Raw genomic sequence first — 26,207 nt, forward strand, 5'->3', positions numbered from 1 at the left:
AGGCTCATCTGTTAGTCACGAATTCCCTTTCCATTCTGTCTCCTAAATATCTGTAAGCCTTTCTCTTCCCTCAGCTAATACTGCCTTTGTGTGAGTGTAGACATCATTTAGTTTGCAAATGTCTCATAAATGGACTCTCTGCTTTGAGTCTTATAAATGCCTCCAACTCACACTCCTTGAGTATTTTAAGATGGAAGCCCAATTGCATTTCTCCCACTGTTGACAAGATAAAGGCTGAGATTTCATGTCTGGCTTACCATGATTATCATGTGTTTTATTATCTGCAGATCCATGTTCTCGTGCTCTTTTCCTTAATCTGCTCTCCTAATAAAAATCCAAATAAATAAATAAAACGAACAAAACAAAAAGCTTAACGTCTTACACTTCTGTTTGTTGGACATGATGTTCCCCCTGTTTGGAATGCCCTTTCCACCAAGCCCCCTACCAGTCCCTCTTGAAAATTTCCTCCTGGAGGGGGGAAAAAATCTGTTTTTTTAAAACTCTGCTCTGTACACGTGCATACTTCTGTTGGGACACATTCCACCTCAGGTATAAAATCCCACTTAAAAATTGAAATGTGACAAAGCAACACAGTATATTTTTATTCCACTCAGATTTTTAAAATTTGAATTCCCAGTATATGAGGTGAAAAATCACAGTAAATTCAGGTCCTCCCCCTTTGCTCCTGGTTTGTGGTTAAATTCTGGGGGAACCCTCATAATATGAGTTTTGGAGAAGATGTAGGCACCCACACCTCATCCCTATCCACAGGGCGCCCTCAGATTTGGAGGCTCTCTTCTCAGTGTCAGTGTCTTGCTTGTAGATACCCTCATCCTTTTGCTTTTATGGGGTCACGCTGGAGCTCGAGAATCTTTCTGGGGCTTTCTATGGTCTCCCCGCATCACAGAATTACTCCCTCTGCCGGCTTGCTTCCTACCCCGGACTACCTGAAATGCAGACACTAAATCATTAATCAGGGAACCAGAGGTGTTCCCATTCCTTTAATCTTGTTAATATCTTACTTCAGAAACGTTTCCTGTCTTGTGAAACTTTGATCTCAGAGGCATCTAACAACTTTCTTTAATGGGCTTGGACTTTTAAATGAGTTTAGTCACTTAAAAGCTAACGGCTCTCAAATAGTTTCTGCTTAGCTCTGTAGCATCCCATACTTGAGGCAGGATGAAAAACGGAACAGAGTAGCTCCTAAATCTAACAGCCCTTTGGATACACCTGAGGGAGCTTTCAAAATGTTAGATATTCCCCCGCAACTCTGCATAACCAGAAAGCTTTTTTTTTTCTTTCTTTTTTTTTTTTTAACTATCACAAAAGATCAACGTGCAATTTTCCAATCTCTCAGTGGTGGGAGAGGGAAAAGGGGCAGGACTCCGCTCAGACTCTCTTTCCTCAGTCTCCACATTTTCTTTTACCCCTAATGCTCACTCCCAGCCTCTTCCCTCCACCTCCCGACCCCGCTCCGTACTTCTAGCCCCGCCCCTTTCCCACCTCGCAGCCACAACCGTAACCTCTTCGCTTCGCGTTCACCTCCCAGCCCGCCCCGCCCCTCTCTTTCCCAGACCCGCCTCCCCTCCCCTCCCCGCCCCCCTCCATTCCGCTCCCTCCTCCTCCCGGCCCCGCCCCCTCTTCCACGCCCTGGCTCCTCCCTCCTCCCCTTTTCCCAGGCCACTCCCAGGCCGTGCGGTCTCTTCCCTTCCTCACTTTCCTGACCCGCCCTGCGGTTCGCCGCGCGCCGCTTCCGTCGTCGGAGTTGTGACGTTTACTGCACGCCGGAAGGAGAACCTGCGAGCGCTTTTAGAACTATGGCGGCGGTCGATATTCGAGGTACAATGTTACCCTTTGTTTCCTGCTTGGCTGCGGCCTCGTTTGGGGGTTTATAGCTCGTGGTGGGGGCAAATTCAGGATCTTTTGTGAGGACTGTCAGGCGCTTATGAGTGGTTTCTGTGGACAGCCCAAGGCTCTAATGGGGCTCCTCAGGGGTCTCTTAGAAGCTTCAAAACGGAGGGGTTGGAAGAAGCTCTGTGCTTCGAGCCCTCAGACCTGCAGTATTGTTGGAGACACGTATCTCTACAGCGAGACTGGGACTGTTTCGTCCGGGTGAAGGGACGACCTTTGGGTAGAGTTGGGGGTGGGATGACGTGATTTGGTTCATCTCATGGGACGACGCGTGGGAGCAGCCTTATTCCTGACCCAGCGCCCCTCATGTCCTTGTGCATGAATCCCTAAAATTTTCTTCTGTAAGTTTTATTTCTGAGGCTGCAGTCCCTTCCATCGAAAGGGACTGAGAGCAGGGATCGGTCCTTTTTCACAGCTGAATTGTAAAGGTACTCAGGTATTTGTTGAATCAGTGAATAAATACAGGGAGGCACAGTTCCTTAGCTACTTGATTTTCGTTCCAGTTAAGCCGTACATTCTCTTCTCAGCACACGTACACACATCTTTTTCAGTGAATTTGGAAAAAAAAAAAAGTCTAGAAATTGTGCTCTGGGATTCCAAAGAGTGAACGAAGGGCGGTTAAAATACAGTGTGAAGCTTGAGAACTTAGTTCCAAACTGTCCGGGGTCCTCCAGATTGGAAGTAACCTTTTATGGGAGTGAGAAAAATTTATGAGACAGAGAGAGTGCCCATGAATATCTTTATTTTTTTGCTGTTGTGATGGGTCCCCCAAAACTTCTTGGCTTTGTATGAAACTCTTAATCTGCATTTATTTCCATTTGAAACTTTGTGTGCTTTTCTTTAAAGGAAATAAGAAATTTTGTACCCATATAGGATACCTTTCACCCCCAGCAGTTTAAAGAAAAAGGGCTTTCCTCAAAAGTTGTCTAGCTGTAATAGTTCCTAATCGTTTTTACCTAGAGTTATTTTTGTTTGTTTACACCTGATTATTAAAGGGAAGTGTTTTGAGATGCCTTTTTCTATATTAACCAAATTGGACTCTAGAAATATATGGAGATATATTAGAAATAGAAATACATTCTCATTTATATTTACCCAGAATGTCCAATGATCTTCACCATTTCTGCAGTGTTTTTATGTTTGTTTTTCAGAGAGTTTCAGCGTGCCTAATTTAATTAGTTGTTGCTAGAAAGCTGTACTTTAACTATGTCAACATGTTCCCTTGCTACCGGATAAAAAAGGAACATTTACTCCATCAGAGTGTTTTCTGATATTTACTTTTCACGGTGTTTTTCTTAGATTTGGTTCAGTCATTGCAAAGGCTTTAAGGTGGGGCGTTTCTGGTGTGTTAGAAGAAAAGTAAGGTCAGTGTGGCTGAAGCAGAGTGAGAGAAGTTGGGAAGGAGATGAGGTCAGAGAAATTGGTGACTTGGTTGCAAGCCATGATAATAAGATCTTTGGCTTTCTAACTGACTAAAATGGAGAGCCACTGGAGGGTTTTGTCCAAAGGGGATGAACATAATCTGACTTGCTGTTTTTAAGTATCAGCTTGTCTGCTAAGAACAGTGTAAGAGGGTAAGAGGGAGTGTAAGAGGGAGAACAATTAGGAGGTCATTTGTGTAATGCAAGGAAATTTGGAGGTAGTTGGGACTAGGGTGGTACTTGACTTAGTAGTATATTCTCTTAATGGGGCTGTGGTCACAGGTAGTCCCCAGATGGGACAGATATATTTCTCAGCTGCATACCACCCTCGTAATCTCGGTTAACCATTTTGTAACTGAACATCCTTGGATTCTGGAGTATGTGTAAATCTATGTCCAGTAGAGTAACTTGTCCTTGGCCCTCAATCATAAATACATAGACATTTGCTGACTATTTTAAACCTGGTGCCTGATGAGTAAGACACAGCCTTGGTTGTCTAAAAAGTCAAATTTAATGGGAACACATTTGTATTTCTGGGTTAAAATATGATGAGTATTAACAAAAGTATAAAAAAATGCTGTGAGAACACATTTCTGTCTTGCAAAGCAGAGAAAGTCTTTGTAGAGATACTGACATTTGAAATGAGTTCAATTAGTGTGACTAAATTATCTGCTAAGCTCACACCTTTTTGAGAATGGGATCTCTATTTTTAAAGGCATAAACTGGAGGTGGGGAGAGAGGTACAAACTAGAACAGCCTTGATTAAGGCAGAAATAAATTTTGGTCATTGAAATTTTAAAACAAATTGATTACTGGCACTGCCACCAACATCTTCATAATTAACATTTACTGGGTTATTACAGTGTGCTAAAAGCATTTCACGTTTACAATCTAGCACAGAGATACTATGTAGTATCTATATAGTACCAGCCTTCTTGAAGTATTGTGTGGTGAAGTGGTTAAAGTAGTGCCTGGCACAGTGTTCAGAAGTGGTGAATAATATTCTTTGTGTTTATATTGGTTTCATAGGCCTTACTTGACTGATTTTTCATCTTTCATTGGTTTATAATATGGGGAAAATATGACAGCTGCTGATCAGAATACAGCTTGGTGAAGAAAATTGTAGGGAAAATACACTGAACAGTCACTTGGAGCAAAAGATATTTATGATTCCTTTCCAAGTTCTGACAGTCTGATTCCACATTTAACTCAGTATATCCAGGGACACCTAGGTGGCTCATTTGGTTAAGTGTCTGCCTTTGGTTCAAGTCATGATCCCAGGGGTCTGGCATTGAGTCCTGTATTGGGCTCTTTGCTCAACGGGAATCCTGCTTCTCCCTCTGCCTGCTGCTCCCCCACTCCCAGCCTCCCCTTGTATTCTCTCTCTCCCTCCGGCAAATAAATAAACTTTTAAAAATCATTTAAAAAAAACCCTTCAACATATCCAAGCCAAAGTCACTATCATTTCTTTACTAAATGAGTTACTGGTTCCCAAGTTCTCTGACTTTATAATTGATCATTCAGAAAATTGGTTGTTTTCTCCCTAAAAATGTCAATTTCGTCCTTACCTCTCTGTGCTTTGCCATTGCCTTCCACCAGGTCCTTATCACCTCATGCACATAACTGTTGACTCTTCATAATTGTTGGCAGGTAGAATCTGTAATTACATATTTATTCATTTCTGCAGCTTATTCTACCTATGCTGAAATGATCTGTAATATTGTAACAGTTTGTTATCAGTAACTTATGACACTGTATAGACATAGTTCCCATTATGTGAGAAACAAACCTGTAATTGTCAAATGCTTTTTTTTTTTTTTAAGATTTTTATTTATTTATTTGACAGAGAGCGAGCGAGGGAGCACAAGCAGGGGGAGTGGCAGAGGGCAGAGGGAGAAGCAGGCTCCTTGTGGAGCCGGGAGCCCTATGTGGGACTTGATTCCAGGACCCTGGGATCATGACCTGAACTGAAGGCAGACACTTAACTGACTGAAACACCCAAGTGCACCCACAAATGCTTTTATATAATTATTCCTAAAGAAATTTTAAAAATGTAAGAATGTTGCTTTAAAGAGAACTACTTTAATAACTGGACTCTAGTGTTTAAAGCTGAAATTAATAAATATCTTTAGTTGCTTTTCATTAAAAAAAAAATCTGTCTTTTTCTGAAAATGTTATTTCCTGGCATGTTAGATATTTGGTTATGGTATGGTGTATTTATGATGAACCATCTTAATGCTCTATATTGATTATTTGATGATTCACTTACTCATCTGTTTGTTTTTTCCTTTATTTTACAACATACAGAGCACATTTTACCTTTATAAAATTACTCTTTCTCATTTGATTAATTTCCCTTAGATCTGCTTGTTCTTGGATTAGGCCTGACTTCTTTAAAGGTGTCAGAAGCAATTACAGTTTAGGAGAGATTGAAGTTTTCCATTCTCCCTTTTTCAACTAGTATTAATAGGCATTTTGATGTTCATAACTTAAACCTAATGGGTTTTAGTACTGTCAGTGATATGGAACATTATTGCCGTCAGTAGGGAATAAAAGCTCATTAATAAAGCTATTTACTGTATCTTTTTTTTTCATTTTTCATTTTGAAATATTAGAGTTAATTCTATTCCAAAATATGAAACTGTATTGCTGTAATTAAAGGCATTCTACTGCACTTGCTTCGTAACTCTTGCATCATTATCTCCTCTGCATTAATAGCTTCCTAACGTATTTTTGTCCCTAATTGGGAGGCCTCAGACTGGTGTCTGTGAATGTTTTCTTTGGGGTACATTTATTTAAAAAAATTTTTAAATAAATGTACCCCAACCCACCTCCTCCTCATCCTGTGAAAAACCATTCCTGTTCCCTCAGGTAAGGGATTCTCCTTCCACTGTGCTCTGGTAACATACTTATTCATATCTTTGTTACAGCGCTTATCATATCATCTTGTTATTGCTTTCTTGCACACTTTTCTGTGAGAGACTGTAGGTTAGGATTCATACAGGTCTTAACATTGATAGTGCCTTCTGCGTTAGATGCATAATAAATATTGGGTTGGCTTTTTGTCATTTTTCTCATGCTTTATCATTTTGTTTCTTTCCTGTAGATAATCTGCTGGGAATCTCTTGGGTTGACAGTTCCTGGATCCCCATTTTGAACAGTGGAAGTGTCCTGGATTACTTTTCAGAAAGAAGTAATCCTTTTTACGACAGAACATGTAATAATGAGGTGGTCAAAATGCAGAGGCTAACATTAGAACACTTAAAGTAAGTTATTGTAAGAAGGTTGCATCTTTGCCAATTAGAGATGTTGAAATGAAGCTCAAGCTGTGCATAGTGAAGTACAGAGTAGAAGTTTTGGAAGAACTAGAGTTTGAGGAGGGGGTGTACAAATTTGACATGCAAAGGAATTATCAGTAGTCATAACCTAGGAATGCTTTTCTGTATAATTTCATGTATTCCTGTCCAATTGAGATATAGCTATGAGGTTTAATGCAGATCCATTTACTGTTCTTAGCAAGGCAACTGTTCTCTAGCAGGTGACCATACTCATTGTCTCTTTTACATCAAATTTAATGTCTTAAGCCATAGTCTGGCTTATAGTAGATTTTTCTTTGTATGATGGAATTTTAGCTTGACAGTTGCAAAGTAAGAGTCTTCAGACTTTGGATGCCAAATAATTAAGAATTTATTGCTATTATGAAAGTTTCTGAAACAATTGTGTAATACAGTTTTTCATTTGTCAGCTAAACATCAGAGGGGTTCTTGAAATTAAATTCCTGAGGTAATTTTAAATAGCCTTTAAGAGGCAAATATTTACAACTATTAAGACTACTTATTGTTGCTTTTAAATAATCTATCAGTTCAAAAAATTTGTAGGAGACAAGGATAAGGTTTTTATTGTTTTCTTGTTGAGTATTGAAATCTATGGTCAAGACGTGAATGGTCTTCATGTACTATATATTTTTAGATTTTACGTATGTTTGTACATCTCAGGAAGCATTGCAGTATTTTGGTTGTCTTTTTTGAAATGTACACTCTACTGTGTACTTTCATGACTGAAAATACTCAGATTTAAGCTTATTGTAGGTTTTTGTAGAGAAATTTTGTTGTTTAAAAATAAAATCTTACTATATATTCTACCTACCTGAGAAAATAGCCAGTTTTATTGGACAGCCAGTTTTTAGTATCAAACATAGGCAGTTTTAATTTGATTGACAGTGTTATTCTACTTTTATACAATAATCTGATTGTTCTACACAACTGTTTATAGAGCATTCATAGATCTCTAGATGTGTGTGTTCTGTTTTTAGTCAAATGGTTGGAGTAGAATACATCCTTTTACATGCTCAAGAGCCCATTCTTTTTATCATTCGGAAGCAACAGCGGCAGTCCCCTACCCAAGGTAAAAATGTAAACTTCAGGCATAATTTTCTTCTTAAAATACTATAATTTACTTAACTTTCTGAGCTACGTATTCTTACTTTTTTGGATTGGGTTCTGTTTTGGGGATCCCCAAGACCACATACATGTTCAGTGCTTTGCTGAGAGGACTCAGCAGACTTCGCATTTGGGTATGTTAGTTATACCTAAGATTTGTTATGGCAGCACAATAAGGTTCCACAGACAGATCAGTAAGGGAAAAAGCCATATCAAGTAGGATCTGTAGGAATCCATGAGTAAGCTTCCTTTGCTTTCCCTTCTGCAAGGGGCTACACCAAGTGCATCCTTTCTCCAGCAGCCCCCACACACATATTGCGTGTGTAGTATATCTGCTTTAGGGAAGTCCTTTTGATACTCAGAGTCCAGAATTCTTCTCGAGGGCTAATCCTGGACATCATCTGCCTGCCAAAATTCCAGACTCTGAGAAGGCAGTGACACGTCTACTATAATCGTATTATTTGTACAAATTGTCTAGGCACACTAGTATAGCAGGCATAAATTTACTCCTTAGAAGATGCCTCAAAAGCCAAGTTCCACTAGTCACATGCTTGGACACCAAGAGTCTTCCAGCATGCCCAAGGACAACTGTCTAAGCACTAACAAAGTAACTCAGTACATTGAAGCCATCTCTTCTGTGAGGATAGTTGTTGGGAACCTTGACATTCCTAAGTAACTTATTCTCTCAGTCCACTAAGTCTTAATTCTTTTAAAAAATACATGGTAGATACAGTTGCACCAAATGCATAGAGGATCAATTGAAAATCCTCATTAACGCATTCAATCGAAATTCTTACGTGGCTTATATTACCAAACACAAACTTGCTTTAGAAATCACACTGAAGAGTATAGAATTCAGATTTGACTTTGAGTCAAAGAAGTAGGTACTATTCCAGAGATGACCAACTACATCTCTCATTAGATAACCTCATCAAGACATTTAGGAAAAACCTTCACCCTGATACTGATTTCAGAGAACGACTTGCTAAAGAAGTTGCAGTTCCAGAGCTAAGAATCCACATTTAGTTTCAAAATCTAATGATCTAGAGTCCCTGCCCAGCAGAAAAAAAGAACTTCAGAACAAAGGTAAGACCAGGAACAAGAGTTCCATGATGAGAGGGTTTGAGGTATGGTAGCGACACATGGTAGTACCAGCTTCACTAGCAGCTATTTTATTCCTTGGGACCCAGGAATGGGACACATTGGCAAGTTCAGTGCATCTGATATCTTCATCCTAGGCGCTAAATCTCTCACTCTGAGGTCTTATTCCCCAATGTGTAGGTGGCTAATAGCAGCATTGGATCACTTGGGGACTTAACAGAAATGCACTGTCCCTACTGGGTAGAATCTGACTTTAATAAGATACTTAGGTGATTGAGATGCACATTCCAATTTGAGAAGCATTGCCCTGGTTGGCAAACTGTTTCTCTGATGGTCCAGAGAGTAGATATTTTAGGTTTTGTGGGCCTCAGGGTGTCTGTAACAGCTACTCAATTAGTGTCATAGCAACCTTAGATAATAATATAAATGAATGAGTATGGTTGTTTTCCAGTATAAATTTAGTTACAGAAATAGGAATTGCCAAACCCTGCCTTAAGCTTTAATATGAGAATTGTAATAGGAATTTTAATTTAATTTAAATTTTAATTGTTCTTTTTATGAAAATCTATTTAGCATTTTGTGTGCATAGCTATATTCATGAATATTTTTATTTTCTCTGCTTTAGTTATACCACTGGCTGATTACTATATCATTGCTGGAGTGATTTATCAAGCCCCAGACTTGGGGTCTGTTATAAACTCTAGGGTGGTAAGTATTTCACATTCTTGAAACACTAAAGAAAACTTTTAATCGAGCTACCTTGTTTCCAAGAGTCAAACAGAAGCTTTTCTTCCTTGTGTATGTTGGCACTAAGTGTTGGACTACTAGAATGTCTTGAACATGGGTTTCTATGGGCCAAGTCCATGTTAAAAGTATATATCACAGCCCCAGCTCTGTAGTGATTAAAGTTCTGAAAAACAAAACAAAACAGAAAATTACTGTCTTTGCATATGTAATATTGTGGGTATTTACTTTGGAGATTTTAGTTGATCTAATGAGAAATTCAGAATTTGTTTTCTTTTTGCAAGCTTACTGCAGTGCATGGCATTCAGTCAGCTTTTGATGAAGCTATGTCCTACTGTCGATACCATCCTTCCAAAGGGTATTGGTGGCATTTCAAAGATCACGAAGAGCAAGGTGGGTAAACACCCAGAACTCCTAAGAACACTCTTTTGGTATTTTGAGAATGAAGCTGTTTTCTATAGAAAAAGAGCTGTTGATTTCTAGGTGTGTTTTAAATAGGAAGACTTCATAGGATAATGACGGTTTCATAGCTACGATTCCTGTAACTAGATGTGGTAATGCTAGCTTTCCCGTAGGAACAGATAGAAATTTTAATCTATAGGTTTTTAATCTATAGGTAACTGTAATCTTTGGTAAGTTGATTGAAGGTTTTAAAATACTTGGAGCATATAGAGGATATCGGTGATGAGGAATGAATTATGATGATGTATCCTGCTTACCTAACTGTTAGGTCCTCTTGAAATCTGGGACCTGAATCTCCCATCTTCAAAGTAGGGGAGATGATTTTATAGCCCTGTCTCCAGATGGCCAGTCTGTTTTCTGACCTCTCCATGTTATTACCTGTTGTGATGCAAGGTCCCCTAGTTTCCATAACTGCTAGTTTCCTATGGGACTGCTAGACTCTATGGTTCTGCACCATACTTTACAATAAAAGTGCTCTGGAAATGTGTCTATAGCAGTATACCTATTTTCTGAATTTCCTTCTCTGAGAAATAGCAACTCAGAATAAATTACTTAAGGAAGAGTAGCCTTTAAATAGCATTCAGACCTGTGGAATGAATGGTCTTTCAGATACAGTTTTACACACACATATATATATATATATATATATATATATATATATATATATATATTTAAGATTGTATTTATTTATTTGACAGATCATATGTAGGCAGAGAGGCAGAGAGCGAGGGGGAAGCAGGCTCCCTGCTGAGCAAAGAGCCCGAGGCAGGGCTTGATCCCAGGACCCTGAGATCATGACCGAAGCCAAAGGCAGAGGCTTAACCCACTGAGCCACCCAGATGCCCCTAGTTATATTTATTCTTAATTGTAGGTGTAGGCAGTAACATTTGGCTTAGGAAAGTTTGCATCTGTTGAATAAACTTCTCTCAACCTGTTTGCCCCTATTCTAATGAAATGTTTGGAATAAAACTTACCTGGAACTCATCATTTATAGATAGTCCCCCAATGCAGCTCCCTGCAGGGGAAAGTTCACACATGCATAATTTCAGAATTTCTCTTGCAAGTTCTTTTCTTTCTTACCTTTATGATCTGCTGTTTGGTTTGTCCTTTTTTTTTTTTTTCAGTGAATTATAATGTTCATAGTTGAGTATGATAACTTGAGTTTGTGAACGTTGCATTTCCATTTGTACCTATTGGGTTTTGTGGGAAGACAATTTAATACACTTAAAATACACAAGATAATTTCAGATCCATAATCTGGATTGTGACTTAGGTAATTATGAAAAATGTTAGCCTTAAAATTCTTAATGTCTGTCTGAGCTTAGATAGTAAAACTGAAGCATTTTTAAAAGACTTAATCAGATTTTTAAATATTAAAATGTTAACTTCATTTAAGAGAGAAGAGTTAAGAATACTTGTTTCTATATATTGTGTTTATTTTGGGGGATAATCTTTGGAATAGTAGTTATTAAAAATAATGTTTGAGTATATTCACAGTAGACAGAGCTTTGTAAAGTGTAAGCACCAAACTAATTAGGCAGTGTTTTGATTTGGACTTCATATTTTAATAGATAAAGTCAAACCTAAAGCTAAAAGGAAAGAAGAACCAAGCTCTATTTTTCAGAGACAACGTGTGGATGCTTTACTCCTAGACCTACGACAGAAATTTCCACCCAAATTTGTGCAGGTAATGAGAATGCATGTGGTTAATTTTGATTTGACACTTTCCTGGAATATTTGTCTTTAATTGAGAACTGTTTCAGTTGTGACATAAAAATAGTGACTTTCCTCATTAGTTAAAAATGGTCTCTGGAGGGCGCCTGGGTGGCTCAGTGGGTTAAGCCTCTTCCTTCGGCTCAGGTCATGATCTCAGGGTCCTGGGATCGAGTCCCGCATCGGGCTCTCTGCTCATCAGGGAGCCTGCTTCCCTCTATCTCTCTCTCTGCCTGCCTCTCCTTCTACTTGTGATCTCTCTCTGTCAAATAAATAAATAAAATCTTAAAAAAAAAAATGGTCTCTGGGTCGGGGGGGGGAAGGGTCTCTGAATCAAAGGAATGTTTTTAATGACTTAATGGAAGAAGTAGGTAAAGGGATTGGAATTAACACTGTTCTGTGCTCTTATGTTTAGTTTCTCTTTGAATCTTCACAAACTGAGGAAGTACATAACATTCTCGTTCCAAAGTTGCTGAAAGTGTCATAGATGGTAACAAACTAAACTAGAATCTGAAGCCCATGGTGTTTCTACTCTTTATGCTGCCTTTCATCCTGATGTAATAGATATCTAAGTCCTAAAATGATAGACTAGTTAAAACTTTTGTAACAAGTGGTACCTGCTAGCTTAGCTGCTAGAGCATGTGACTCTTGATCTTGGTGTAATGAGTTTGAGCCCCACGTTGGGTGGAGAGATCAGGAGTAAACGTAAGAAACAAAAAACTTTTGTAACAAAAAGGACAGTTGAGGTAGAGAGTTTGGCATAATAAATGAAGGAGTAATAAATAGAGTTTCATCATATTGGTTATTAAGTTATATGAATTCTGTTATTTTATTGAGCATAATAGTAATAACATCCACCTGCCATTTTGCTATATGAGCTTTTGAAGTGAAGTAGGTATGAGATGGAGTATGTGAATATGTTTTTCTCAGTTCATACTTCTACAGGGCTTTGTACACACAGGGTCATGTATACTACTTTTCTTGTAGTGGGGGGACTAAGATTTTCAGGTTGGTTTTAGATTTTTTTTTTTTAAAGATTTTATTTGTTTGACAGAGAGAGAGAGGGAGAGATCACAAGTAGGCAGAGAGACAGGCAGAGAAAGAGGGGGAAGCAGACTCCCTGCTGAGCAGAGAGCCCGATGTGGGACTCGATCCCAGGACCCTGAGATCATGACCTGATCCGAAGGCAGAGGTTTAACCCACTGAGCCATCAGGTGCCCCAGGTTGGTTTTAGATTAAATGAGATCTTTCACACTTTGATGTGACTTTAGAACAGGCTTCCCCTCCCGCTTTCCCTGACTCCACTGTGTGAGAGTTGTATGCTGTTGGAATGGTGGTGTGGTGGTGAAGGGAGCGGAGGACAGAATGGAATGTAGGACAGGAAAGTTAATTTAGAGAACTCTAATGAATTGCATTTGAAGATAAAATAGTGTCTGTTGAATAAATAAATTATAGTGTGTGTAGGGGTACGAGAACTATAATAGTGCAGGAGGTTCAGTGTGGTTGACCATTCAGTGAGCACATACTATATATGAGGGAGGCTTAGGGAAGAACACCTGGACCTCCACACTACAGTAGCCATTAGGTGCATGTGACTATTAAACATTTGAAACACAGCCAATGTGAATTGAGCTGTGATATAAGTATAAAATGCATACTGGGCTCAAGGACTTGGGGGGTGGCGTACAGAGTAAAAAGATGTAATGAGGGGCGCCTGGGTGGCTCAGTGCGTTAAAGCCTCTGTCTTAGGCTCGGGTCATGATCTCAGGGTCCTGGGATCGAGTCCCATATCTCTGCTCAGCAGGAAGCCTACTTCCCCCTCTTTCTCTCTGCCTGCCTCTCTGCCTCTCTGCCTACCTGTGATCTTTGTCTGTAAATAAATCAATAAAATCTTTAAAAAAAAAAAATGATGTTAACGACCAGCTTGCATTGGTGGCTCACATCTTTCTTTTGGACAGTTCTCATGTAGAAAATGGGAACAGAACACACAAAACTAGAAATAGGAGAGAGTATGAAGGGACATATTAATGTTCATATGAATTAATGGACATACTAATAATAATGGACAGATTTCTCAGAAACCAGAAATCTTTAGTTTGTTTTTCTTTTTCTAGTTCCTTGAGGTGTAAACTTAAGATTGCTTATTTGAGAACTTTCTTCCATTTTTTAATGTAGGCATTTATTATTATAAACTTTACTCTTAGTAATGCTTTTGTTGTACCTCATAAGTTTTGGTATGGTATGCTTTCATTTTTATTTCTTTCCAGATAATTTCTGATTTCCATTTTTATTTCTTCTTTGAACCATTGGTTGTTCAGGAGTGTCTTACTTAGTTTTCACATATGAGTTAGCAAAAGGAAAGAAGTGATAAAGATGAGTAAAAACAAATGAAATAGAGACTAAAAAAACTTTAGGAAAAAAAAGAAACTAAGAGTTGGTGTTTTATAAAGATAAAATTGACAAACTTTTAACTAGACTAACAGAGGAGACTCAAATTAGAAATGAAAGAGGAGATAGAAACAAAAGGATCATCAAGAGACTACATATAAGTAATTATATGTCAACAAATTGGAAAACCTTAAAAAAACTGGAAAACCTATAAGAAATTCTTAGAAATGTACAACCTCCCAACTCTGAGGCACGAAGAAACAAAATCTGAACAAACCAAAAATGAGTAGGGTGATTAAATTAGTAATCCCATTATTAACCTCTCCACAAAGAAAGGTCGATTTTACAAACATTTGAAGAGACTGGCACCAAACCTCAAACTCTTTCAGTCCAAATTGTATGAGGGCAGCATTAATCTGATACCAAAGACAGACAAAGAACACTACAAGAAAACAAAACTATGTTCAGTATCCATGATGAACACAGATCCAAAAATCCTCAGTGAAATACTAGGAGACCCAATTAAACAGCACATTAAGAGAATCCTATACCATGATCAAGTGGGATTTATCCCTGGAATGCAAGGATGGTACAACATACTGAAGTCAGTCTTGATGATATACTATATTTTCAGAACAAAGGTTAAAAATCACACAGTCATCTCAACAGATGGGTTATTCTTAAGAATAAGATGGCTTATTCTTAAGCATGTGACAAAATTAACAGCCTTTTATGATAAAAAAAGAAATTCAACAAACTGCATAAGAAAAGAATGTGCCTTGACATAATAAAGGTCATATGTGATAAACCCATAGGTAACATTCTCCATGGTTGAAAAACAGAGTTTTTCCTCTAAGATCAGAAACAAGAAAAGAATACCCACTTTGCACAGTTCTGTTCAACATAGTACTGGAAGTTCTACCAGAGAATTTAGGCAGTAAAAATAAATAAAAGGCATTCAAAAAGGAAAAGAAGTAAAATTGTGTCTTTATGTGATCCCTGACATGATCTTATACATACTAAACTGTAAAGATTCCACTCAAAAGCTGAATTGGTCAACAAATTCAGTGAAGTGGCAGGATGCAAAATCACTCAAAAATCAGTTGCATTTCTATACACTAACAACAAACTATCTGAGAAGGAAATTAAAACAGGTCCATTAGCAGTAGCATTAAAGAATACTTAGTAATAAACTTTGTTTTCAGCTTTATTGAGATATAACTGGTGTGTAGCATTATGTATGTTAAAGGTATACGCTGTATTGACTTGATAGAGTCATTTTGTATATTGCAAAATGACCACGCTAGCAATAGCTAACACCTGCATCATGTCACATAATTACCATTTCTTTTTTGTGGTGAGATCATTTAAAATTCACTGTCTTAACAATTTCTGAGTGTATAATACAGTATTATTAACTATAATCACTATCCTGTAATTGGATCCCCAGAACTTATCAATGGAAGTTTGTACCCTGCGACCAACATCTTCCCATTTCCCTTGCCAACCATTCAAACCACTGATAAATACCACTTAACTCTCTCTATGAATTTGGCCTTTTTAGATTCCTCATATAAATGATACATAGAATATTTCACGTTCTCTTTCTGGCTTATTTCACTTAGTGTAGTGTCCTCAAGGTTTATCTTTTTTTCTGCAAATGGCAGTATTTCCTGCTTTCTGATGGCTGAATAATAATCAATTTCATACCACATTTTCTTTATCTGTTCATCTTTTGATAGATTGTAGGTTGTTTCTATATCTTAGCTATTGTGAGTTAATGGCTGTTGTAAACATGGGAATGCAGTTATTTGCAGTATCTTGTTTTCATTTCCTTTGGATATATACTCATAAGTGGGCTTGCTGGATCATGTATTTCTTTTTTTAATTTTTTGGGAACTCTCTGTATTGTTTTCCATACTGGCTGTACCAGTTTACCTTTGTACCAGCAGTGTATAGGGGTTCCCTCTTCACATCCTTGCCAACACTTGTAATCTCTTGTCTTTTGTTGATAGTCATTCTGATAGGTGTGAAGGGATATCTCACTCTGGTTTTGATTTGCATTTCCCATTCTGATTAGAATGTTGAGCACCTTTTAACATACTTGTTAGCCAGTTGTATATATCTTCTTTGGAAAAATACTCACTTCCTCTGCCCTTTTTTTGTTTGTTCTCTTTTTAAGATTTTATTTATTTATTTGTCAGAAAGAGAGAGCACAAGCAGGGGGAGCAGCAGACAGAGGGAGAAGCAAGTTCCCTGCTGAGCAAGGAGCCCTATGCGGGACTTGATCCTAGGACCCTGGGATCACGACCTGAGTTGAAAGCAGATGCTTAACCAATTGAGCCACCCAGCTGTCCCTCCTCTGCCATTTTTTAATTGGGTTGTTTGGGGGTTTCTGTTTTGTTTTGACATTGAGTTGTATGAGTTCTTTATATATATTTTGGGTGTTAACCCCTTATTGAATATAGGATTTGCAAATATTTTCTCCCATTCTGTAGGTTGCCTTTTCATTATGTTGATGGTTTCCTTTGCTGTGCGGGAGCTTTTTAGTTTGATATAGTCCCACTTGTTTATTTTTGGTTTTGATGTATTTGCTTTTGGTGTCAAATCCAAAAAATTATCTCCAAGACTGATGTCAGGGAGCTTATAGCCTATGTTTTTCTTCTTGAGTTTTTTGGTTTCAGGTCTCACGTTCATGTTTTTAATCCGTTTTGAGTTCATCTCTATGTATGGTGTAAGATAATGATCTAGTTTTATTCTTTTGCGTGTGGCTGCCTGGTCTTCGCAACACCATTTATTGAAGTCTTGGTCAAAGAGGTTGCTGCCTCTAGGATTTTGATGGATTCCTGTCTCACATTTAGGTCTTCTGTCCATTTTGAGTTTCATTTTTATGTATAGTGTAAGAAAGTGGTCTAGTTCCATTCTTCTGCATGTGGCTGTCCAATTTTCCCAACAGCATTTGTTGAAGAGACTCTTTTTTCCATTGGACATCTTTCCTGCTTTGTTGAAGGTTAGTTGACCATAGGGTTGAGGGTCCATTTCTGGGTTCTGTATTCTGTTCCATTATCTGTGTATCTGTTTTGTATCAGCACTCTACTGTCTTAATGATTACAATGTTGTAATATAGCTTAAAGTTTGGAATTGCGATGCCTCCAGCTTTGGTTTTCTTTTTCAACATTCCTTTGGCTATGCGGGGTCTTTTCTGGTTCCATACAAAATTTAGGATATGTGTTCCAGCTCTGTGAAAAATGTTTATGGTATTTTGATAGGTATTGCCCTAAATACACGTGTAGGTTACGCTGGGTAACATAAACCTTCTAACAATGTATGTTCTTCCAATCTATAAGCATGGAATGTTTTTCCATTTCTTTGCATCTTCCTCATTTTCTTTCATATGTGTGCTGTAATTTTCAGAGTACAGAACCTTTACATCTTTGGTTAGGTTTATTCCTAGGTATCTTATGGTTTTTGGTGCGATCGTAAATGGGATCAACTTGTTAATTTCTCCTTCTTCTTTCTTGTTGTTAGTGTATAGAAATGCAGCTGACTTACTTGTGTGCATTGATTTCATATCCTGTGACTTTGCTGAATCCCTGTATGAGTTCTAGCAATTTTGGTTGGGTTTGGGGGGGCAGTTGGGTTTTCTACATAGAGTATCATGTTGTCTACAAAGAATGAGAGTTTGATGACTTTTTTGCTGATTTGGATCAGGCTTAGATTTAGACTTGGTTTTGATTGATAACCAAAATTGAGAATATAGGAAAAGAAACAGATTGTGGTTTAAATACTAGTTGTTAAGGTTCTGTTTTAATTGACCATCTCCAGAATATTCAGTAGCTTACTGCTCTGTTTAGGTTCTGAGGTATCCCAGCTGAATGACCTTTTTTTCTGGCTAGGGGTCCTGTCTTAAATTCCACATACTTTCCTATTCTGATGAGCTAGACAATGTAGAAAACTTCAGACTCTCGAATCTTAAAAAACACTTTGCTTTGTAGAAAAATATAGAAATTTAAAATAGGGGCGCCTGGGTGGCTCAGTGGATTAAGCCGCTGCCTTCGGCTCAGGTCATGATCTCAGTGTCCTGGGATCGAGCCCCGCATCGGGCTCTTTGCTCAGCGGGAGCCTGCTTCTCTCTCTCTCTCTCTCTCTGCCTGACTCTCCGCCTACTTGTGATCTCTCTCTCTCTGTCAAATAAATAAATAAAATCTTTAAAAAAAAAAAAAAAAGAAAGAAATTTAAAATAGCATATGAAAGCAAGTAGAATAATTAAAACCAAAACCCCTGTACGTATCTGTTAACCTGGCTTCAACAGTCATCAAACATGGCCAATCTTGTTTATTTTGAATTTATTTGAATTTGAGTTTGAGTTTGAATTTGAATTTGAGTTTATTTGAATTTATTTTGAATTATTTTGAAGCTGGTTGCAGACTCCATATCATTTCAGCTCTTTTTTTACGTTTTTCTTTTTTATTATTTATTTTTAAAGATTTATTTTAGAGAGAGGGAGTGCATGCACATGTGAGTGGGGGGAGGGGCAGAGGGAAAGGGAGACAATCTCAAGCAGACTATCCACTGAGTGCAAAGGTTGATGGAGCCTGATGCAGGGCTTGATCTCCTGACACATGAGATCACTACCTGAGTTGAAACCAACAGTCGGATGCTAAACCCACTGAGCCATCCAGGTGGCCCCATTTTTCTTTGAAAGGTTTAGCCATAGTCCTACTTCTCTTGTCATTTTTCTAGAATCCTACATTTCTTTTAACCATCCAAGGGCCAAAGTCAACTCCAAAAGAGAGAGTATGTCCACTTCTATGTAATAGAACTAGAAGAAAGATGGCTTTCTCTAGAATTGTTAATCCTGCTCCTCCTTCTACACAAAATGTTTCTTCTGAGATCTAGAGAGGAAAGTAGATTTTTGGTTTACCTGAAGTCTCCTGTGAACTCCCTGTTTACCAATTGTGTCTCCCAGAACTGTTTGTAGCTCAGGACTTACTCTTACTTACCCGTTGTATTTGACAGTTGAGCTTCTGGGTTGCATTATGAGGAGTGCTCAGGAGAATATTAGGAAAGCCCTGACTGCTTCCATGGAGTTCCTTTTTCCGTGTTTTAATTCTTATTATTACTGAAGGTTACACTGACACTAATGTGATGGGAGTTCAGGGTCCTTTATGATAAATGTATTTTCAGTGCTGTTTTCAGAAGTTGTTGAACACCATAGTATTCAGCTAGGTTTATCTCAAGGTTACTGATTAAATTTTGTCAAAATCTGCCCCCATTCTATTTTCCTATCTGAAACCGTATGCTACTAGTTTGTCTGACAGTATTCACTAGAAAAGATGAGAGTGTGTGTTGGGTATGTGATGACATTATTCAGATGTCCACATACAGTCCAGTGTCCAGTATAGTTCAAATAGTTCAGTGCTAGCAGTAGAAGAAAATTCCCCTCTCAATTTCTTACTTTTCAGTGTTATGCCATGTATTTCCTCTCCTGTTATAAAGTAAGAAAAATTCTTTGTTCCCTCAGATCACTCTAGACATATTTAAATCCTGATATATTTGTAAGATGTGTGATAATATGGAGGTCCTTTGAGCACCCTCGTGTCTGGAGATTTGCTCAAAGGGCTCACTGGATTTATTAGAGTGACCTAGTAAGGATATACAGCCAGATTTAAGGAAAAAGACAAGTAGAGTCTGGGGGAGCCTGTGTTCAGGCTTCCTTATATCCTGTCTTTCCCGTTAGGGATTAGACAAAGTACATTCTTCTCTCAACGGTGAAATTGAGGCAACATGTATGTGGTATTTTTGCCCAAGGAAGTCCATTAGAGAAGTGGTGCTGGTGTTTTTTTTTAATACAGGAGAGGGAGTTCATCATGTAGGTACTCTATCTAACTGACACCAAAATTCACATTCCTGGAAGGGAAGTAAATGTTCAGCATAAACAACATCGCACAGTGAGGCACCACTATCAGGGAATGATGGGAACCTTCCAAAATTTCTTAGTCATCAGCAAGGGCTAGCCTTGCAAGCTGCCTTTTCTAAGGATAGCAGCCTCAGGCTTTCAGTGTTAATCTTTTCTGCACAATGGATAATAATATGGAACTCAGTTTTGGTCTTACTAAGTGTGGCTTCCAGAACTTGCAGTTGGAATGAGCTATCAGGCAGTTGTCAGCATGAATCTGGAAAACATGATATCAGGAAATGATAGTCTTTAGTCATAGAATAGATGAGAAAGCTTAGGAAGGGCATGTAATTTCAGAAAGAAATTCAGAAAATGCTTGGAAACATTAACTTAAAAGTTCTTTCCAGATGATGGGGAAGTCTGTAAAGTTACATGTATGTGTGTATTTAAGGCATGTGTTTATAGGAAAAGAAATAGTAAGTTTGAAGGAGGTAGCTAGGAGGGAGCTTGGGGTTTAGACATCCTTTTTTTGAAAATGTAGAATACAGAATCATTAACTGCAAGTGAAGGGTAGGTTGTGAGCCTTGAGGAGGGAAGGGGAAACTGTTTTAAAGAATTTAAGTTAGGTGATAGGAAAACGGAGATGATGGGCACCCAGTGGCTCAGTCGTTAAGTGTCTGCCTTTGGTTCAGGTCATGATTCCAGGGTCCTAGGATCGAGCCCTGCATCGGTCTCCCTGCTCTGCAGGAAGCCTGCTTCTCCCTCTCCCTCTCCCCCTGCTTGTGTTCCTTCTCTTGCTCTGTCTCTCTCTGTCAAATAAATAAATAAAACCTTAAAAAAAAAGTCAGAATGGCTAAAATCAACAAGTCAGGAAATGACAGATGCTGGCGAGGATGCGGAGAAAGGGGAACCCTCCTACACTGTTGGTGGGAATGCAAGCTGGTGCAGCCACTCTGGAAAACAGCATGGAGGTTCCTCAAAATGTTGAAAATAGAACTGCCCTATGACCCAGCAATTGCACTATTGGGTATTTACCCTAAAGATACAAACGTAGTGATCCAAAGGGGCACGTGCACCCGAATGTTTATAGCAGCAATGTCCACAATAGCCAAACTATGGAAAGAACCTAGATGTCCATCAACAGATGAATGGATCAAGAAGATGTGGTATATATACACAATGGAATACTATGCAGCCATCAAAAGAAATGAAATCTTGCCATTTGCGACAACATGGATGGAACTAGAGCGTATCATGCTTAGTGAAATAAGTCAAGCAGAGAAAGACAACTATCATATGATCTCCCTGATATGAGGAAGTGGTGATGCAACATGGGGGCTTAAGTGGGTAGGAGAAGAATCAATGAAACAAGATGGGATTGGGAGGGAGACAAACCATAAGTGACTCTTAATCTCACAAAACAAACTGAGGGTTGCTGGGGGGAGGGGGTTTGGGAGAAGGGGGTGGGATTATGGACATTGGGGAGGGTTTGTGCTTTGGTGAGTGCTGTGAAGTGTGTAAACCTGGTGATTCACAGACCTGTACCCCTGGGGATAAAAATATATGTTTATAAAAAATAAAAAATTTAAAAAAAAAAAAAAAAAGGTGGGGAAGATGACAGTGTAATCAAATGAAAGAGCTGTTGCACAGAATGGAGGATCTGACCTTGTTTGGTCAGACTCATAATGACATTGTTCCTGACTCACGATGCCCCTGTCATTGTTTTACCATAGTTTGATTAAAAAACAACAACAACAACAATTTTTTTTTAATAAAAGATTTTATTTATTTGAGAGAGAGAGCATGAGCTGGTGGGAGGGGCAGAGGGAGAGGGGGAAGTAGACTCCCTGCTGAGCAGGTGGCATGACCTGAGCCAAAGGCGGACACTTAACCACCCGAGCCCCCCAGGGACCCTGTAGTTTGATTTTTTTTTTTTTTTAAAGATTTTATTTATTTATCAGAGAGAGAGGGAGAGAGAGCGAGCACAGGCAGACAGAACGGCAGGCAGAGGTAGAGGGAGAAGCAGGCTTCCTGCTGAGCAAGGAGCCCGATGTGGGACTCGATCCCAGGACGGTGGGATCGTGACCTGAGCCGAAGGCAGCTGCTTAACCAACTGAGCCACCCAGGCGTCCCTGTAGTTTGATTTTTAATAGACGCTCATCAGAAGCCTTATGTTCATAGAATAATACCTTCTTCCTCTTTGCTTCCCATACCTGCCATCTTTGTAAGTTGGAGTGTTCATCTGTATTTTATTCTGCTTGCTTCAAGCTCGTATACCCTAAACAAGTATGCCTCCGGAGTCTCGAAAGACTCCATTATTCTCTGCCGTTGGATTCTGCTTAGCTACTTTTTGTGAAGTATTACAGCCTGGATGCGGAGGCAGAGGGCCATGTAGATAGATGTTCAAGGGAGGATCGTTTATGTCTGATTCTTTCGTCCTAGTTTTAGTTTTGTGACTTCTGGAACAAGGGGATGAGAAGTAGATACAAGTAAATGATACATTTACTTTTTATGGTACATGAATAGTAGTTCCTCTTTATGGAATCATTTTTAGTATAATGTGAATGAAAGTATAATTTTAATAAGAATTATGAAGTCAAGAAGAAGAGAACTTTGCTAACCTGCCCTGTTTTCTCCTCTCTATCCCCCTTTCTTAAAATTATAGCAAAAGTCTGGAGAAAAGCCTGTCCCAGGTATGGTTCCTGATATTCTTACTAAACTTGAAGTAAAACCGGTCTGTTCAACTCAGTGACAACTGTAGCACATGAAATGAGCTAAGGTCCTTTTGTCCTAGACTCTCATGGTAATTTGTTACTCCTAATTTGTGAGACCAGAAGGTGCTTGTGTGGTAGTGATATGAGTACTTAAAAGATTAATTGGAGTAGGAAGAGTACGTATTGAAGGGGGTGGAGGAGCCAAGGTGATCTGAGTTTTAGTTCAGATCTCAGTGTGAAAAAAAGTTGTTCTGTTTCATCATTGAAAACAGATATTAAAGCATTTGTTCAACCTGGGAGAGACTCTGTATCTTGTTTGTGCATATCGTCTTATTTAAAGGACAAGTGTTTTTGTGTATGATCACAAATTTGCCTGGGTTATCAGGGTTTTAGGTTTGTAAATGGGTTTTTATATATCTGCCTGATAAAACAGCCAAATTTAGAACTGAGATCGGCAGATCTAAATGGAGTTGAGTCTAAACTATTCATTTTACTGTTGCCTAAATTGATCTCATCCCTCCGCCTTCCTCTCCAAAAAATACCTGCTTTTGATGTCTAGTGGATCAGACAAAGAAAGAGGCAGAACCTGTACCAGAAACTGTAAAATCTGAAGAGAAGGAGACCACAAAGAACGTCCAACAGATAGTGAGCACCAAAGGACCTCCTGAAAAACGAATGAGACTTCAGTGAGCAATGGAGAAGAGAGAAGCTTGCAAGGCTCCTCTTGCCTGTTATTTATACCTCATTGCTGTGACAGGCTCTTGAACTTTGAAATTCTTTGTCACAGCCCTTCCATTTGTATGAATGTGCTTGTTCTTTAAAAAAGGATGTAAGGACCCTCATGCTTTTGATATGAATATTTTTAATGTATGTTTTATAACCTTTTCCCTATTCGGCTTGAACAGCCTCCTTACTCAAATGTATACTGCTATATACATCCAAAAACAAAATAAAGATATTTATATAAAGCACTTACTCATGACTTTTTCCCTTTATTTTGTCACTGAAATGTTTCCGGATGCACTTTGTAAACATAAAGAATTAATGTGAAAGCAGTAACTGAGCTCATTTTCTTTTATTGTGTATTTCTCAATATTAAAATAATAAAGTGATAATTTGAAAGATAAAGGGGAAAACCTCCTACAAATACTGTCACAGTGCTATGAAGTTTTTTTGTGCGTATTTTTAAAACTGCAGCTTGTAATTATTCTCTTCGTGCAATTTTACTTTTATCATATTACCGTGTCTTTTGTAAGTACTTCTCCACGTTTGCTTAGTTTTTATAGACTATTTATTTTAGTGACTGAATAATTCCCATGGGTGATTCTGTTTTCTTTAAACTCTTCTTGTATTCTGCTTAAAGCTGTAGTGATTACATTTGTGTATAATGACTTTTCTTTAGGATAGAGTCCCACCAGTAGAATCACTGGAATCTATACTCTTTCTCTTTTTTGTATAACTTTAAGTTCATATTGTCACACTGTTTTTCTCAAAAGGTTTGGAACCAGTTTTTCAAACAGTAAAGTACGAAAGTACTTCTCCAGAATCTGGCTACCACTGAATATTGTCATTTTTGTTTTTAGTGCCAATTAAGTAGCAAAACATATGTTTTAAGTGGTTGAATAATTCTCATCTTTGATTTTGCTTTTATGAAATGTCTGATTTTTGTATAGTAAGATTTTTAGCTTTTTATTTTGACAAAATTGCAAGCTTGTAGAAAATATGCAGGAGGGGTGCCTGGGTGGCTCAGTGGGTTAAGCTGCTGCCTTCGGCTCAGGTCATGATCTCAGGGTCCTGGGATCGAGTCCCGCATCGGGCTCTCTGCTCAGCGGGGAACCTGCTTCCCTTCCTCTCTCTCTCTGCCTGCCTCTCTGCCTACTTGTGATCTCTCCCCCTCTCTCTCTCTCTCTCTCTGTCAAATAAATAAATAAATAAATCTTTAAGAAAAAAAAAAAAAGAAAAGAAAATATGCAGGAATCGTATAAAAAATTCCTATATATACCTTTTGCCCAAATTCCTCCTGTATTAACATTTTCCATACTTGTTTTATTCTTTAATTTCTTGCTTCTAACTCTTCCTGTCAATTGCTTTTTCTCCCTTTATGGATGTGTATATATAATACACATACTTACACCTTTAATTTCAGATTATGTCCGTTGCATACCCTAAAACCAAGGATATTGACTTACATAGCGACAGTACAATTATCAAAAGTAAGCTGGCATGATACTACTATCTGATCTGTAGATCTTATTTACATCTCTCCAGTGGTGCCAAGAAATTACAGCAAAATAGTAAATTCACAGCAAAAGAATATCTTGAATTACACATTGGATTTAGTTGCCCTGTGTGTTTAGTCTGCTTTGATCTGCAACAGTTCTTCAATCTTCCTTGTTTTTCATGACTTGATATTTAAAAGGTTTAGGCCAGTTACTTTGTTGACTGTCTTTCACTTTGGGTTTGTATGATACATTTTTATGGTTAAATTCACCTCATGTATTTTTGTGAGTAATATGACAGAAAGGTGCTTATGGAGACACATACTGTCAGTTTGCCCCATTTCTAGAGGTGATGTTAACTTTGATCGTTTGGTTAAAGTAGTGTTTGTTAGGTTACTATACTGTGAAGTTACTCTTTCTCCTTTTGTAATTTATAGATATCTTGTGGGGGAAATAGTGTAAGGCTCTTTAAATATCCTGTTATTCCTCAACCTTTTACCCAGTAGGTATTATCCATTGATCATTTTTCTCTGAATCATGGATTGGTTTGATGGTTGCCCAGTGTCCATTTTCTAATTCCATCAGTCCTTTATATTTATTGGTTTTGTTGTTGTAAAGAACAGCTTTCCTTTCTTCCCTGCTTATTTATATCATTGTGGACCCTTGGACTCCTGGATTCTTAATGTATTCAACAAGTTTATTTCCTTACTATCATTATTTATATTGATGCTCAAATTTGTCTCAGATTGGGCCAATGGGGATCCTTTCAAACTGATTCTTGTGTCCTTTTGAAATGACCCCCTGTCATTGATTGAGCATTTTCTTTACATGTTAACACAGTAATGTATTTCAGGCTTATCCCAACCCTGGAGTTAGCCATTTCGCTAAGGATCCCTGGTACCTTTTGGTGGAAAATGGATTTGGAAAACCCAAGATGTGTTTGCTCTATGTGCTCATTTGCTACTGGGCTGTCATGCTTCTAGACCTTGTCAGTTGACCATTAAAGAAGGGGTGAATGAATATGCAGTGCACCCACACATTGGTATCTGTCTGTTGTGTGTACAAAAAGCCATCAGTTCACATTGATACCATCACATAAGTTGCAGTCCATGACTCTTGTTCACTGTTCTCTTGCATATTTGTTTTTTTTGGGTTTTTTGGTTTGTTTGTTTTTTAAATTTATTTTTTATTTATTT

The 26,207-nt window shown here is 38.3% G+C and overlaps 1 protein-coding gene across 1 annotated transcript; it reads left to right on the plus strand.

Moving 5' to 3' along the window:
• The first annotated feature begins 1,709 nt into the window (after positions 1 to 1,709).
• On the plus strand, positions 1,710 to 24,459 carry MED6 (mediator complex subunit 6). Its single transcript, XM_032345087.1, has 8 exons — positions 1,710 to 1,839; positions 6,439 to 6,598; positions 7,645 to 7,736; positions 9,498 to 9,580; positions 9,901 to 10,009; positions 11,650 to 11,765; positions 22,744 to 22,771; positions 23,352 to 24,459. The coding sequence occupies exons 1-8, from the start codon at positions 1,818 to 1,820 to the stop codon at positions 23,480 to 23,482; spliced, it is 741 nt and encodes a 246-aa protein (XP_032200978.1). The 5' UTR covers positions 1,710 to 1,817; the 3' UTR covers positions 23,483 to 24,459.
• Positions 24,460 to 26,207: the final 1,748 nt, after the last annotated feature.

Source organism: Mustela erminea, chromosome 5 (assembly GCF_009829155.1).
Source record: "Mustela erminea isolate mMusErm1 chromosome 5, mMusErm1.Pri, whole genome shotgun sequence".
Classification (NCBI taxonomy): Eukaryota; Metazoa; Chordata; class Mammalia; order Carnivora; family Mustelidae; genus Mustela; species Mustela erminea.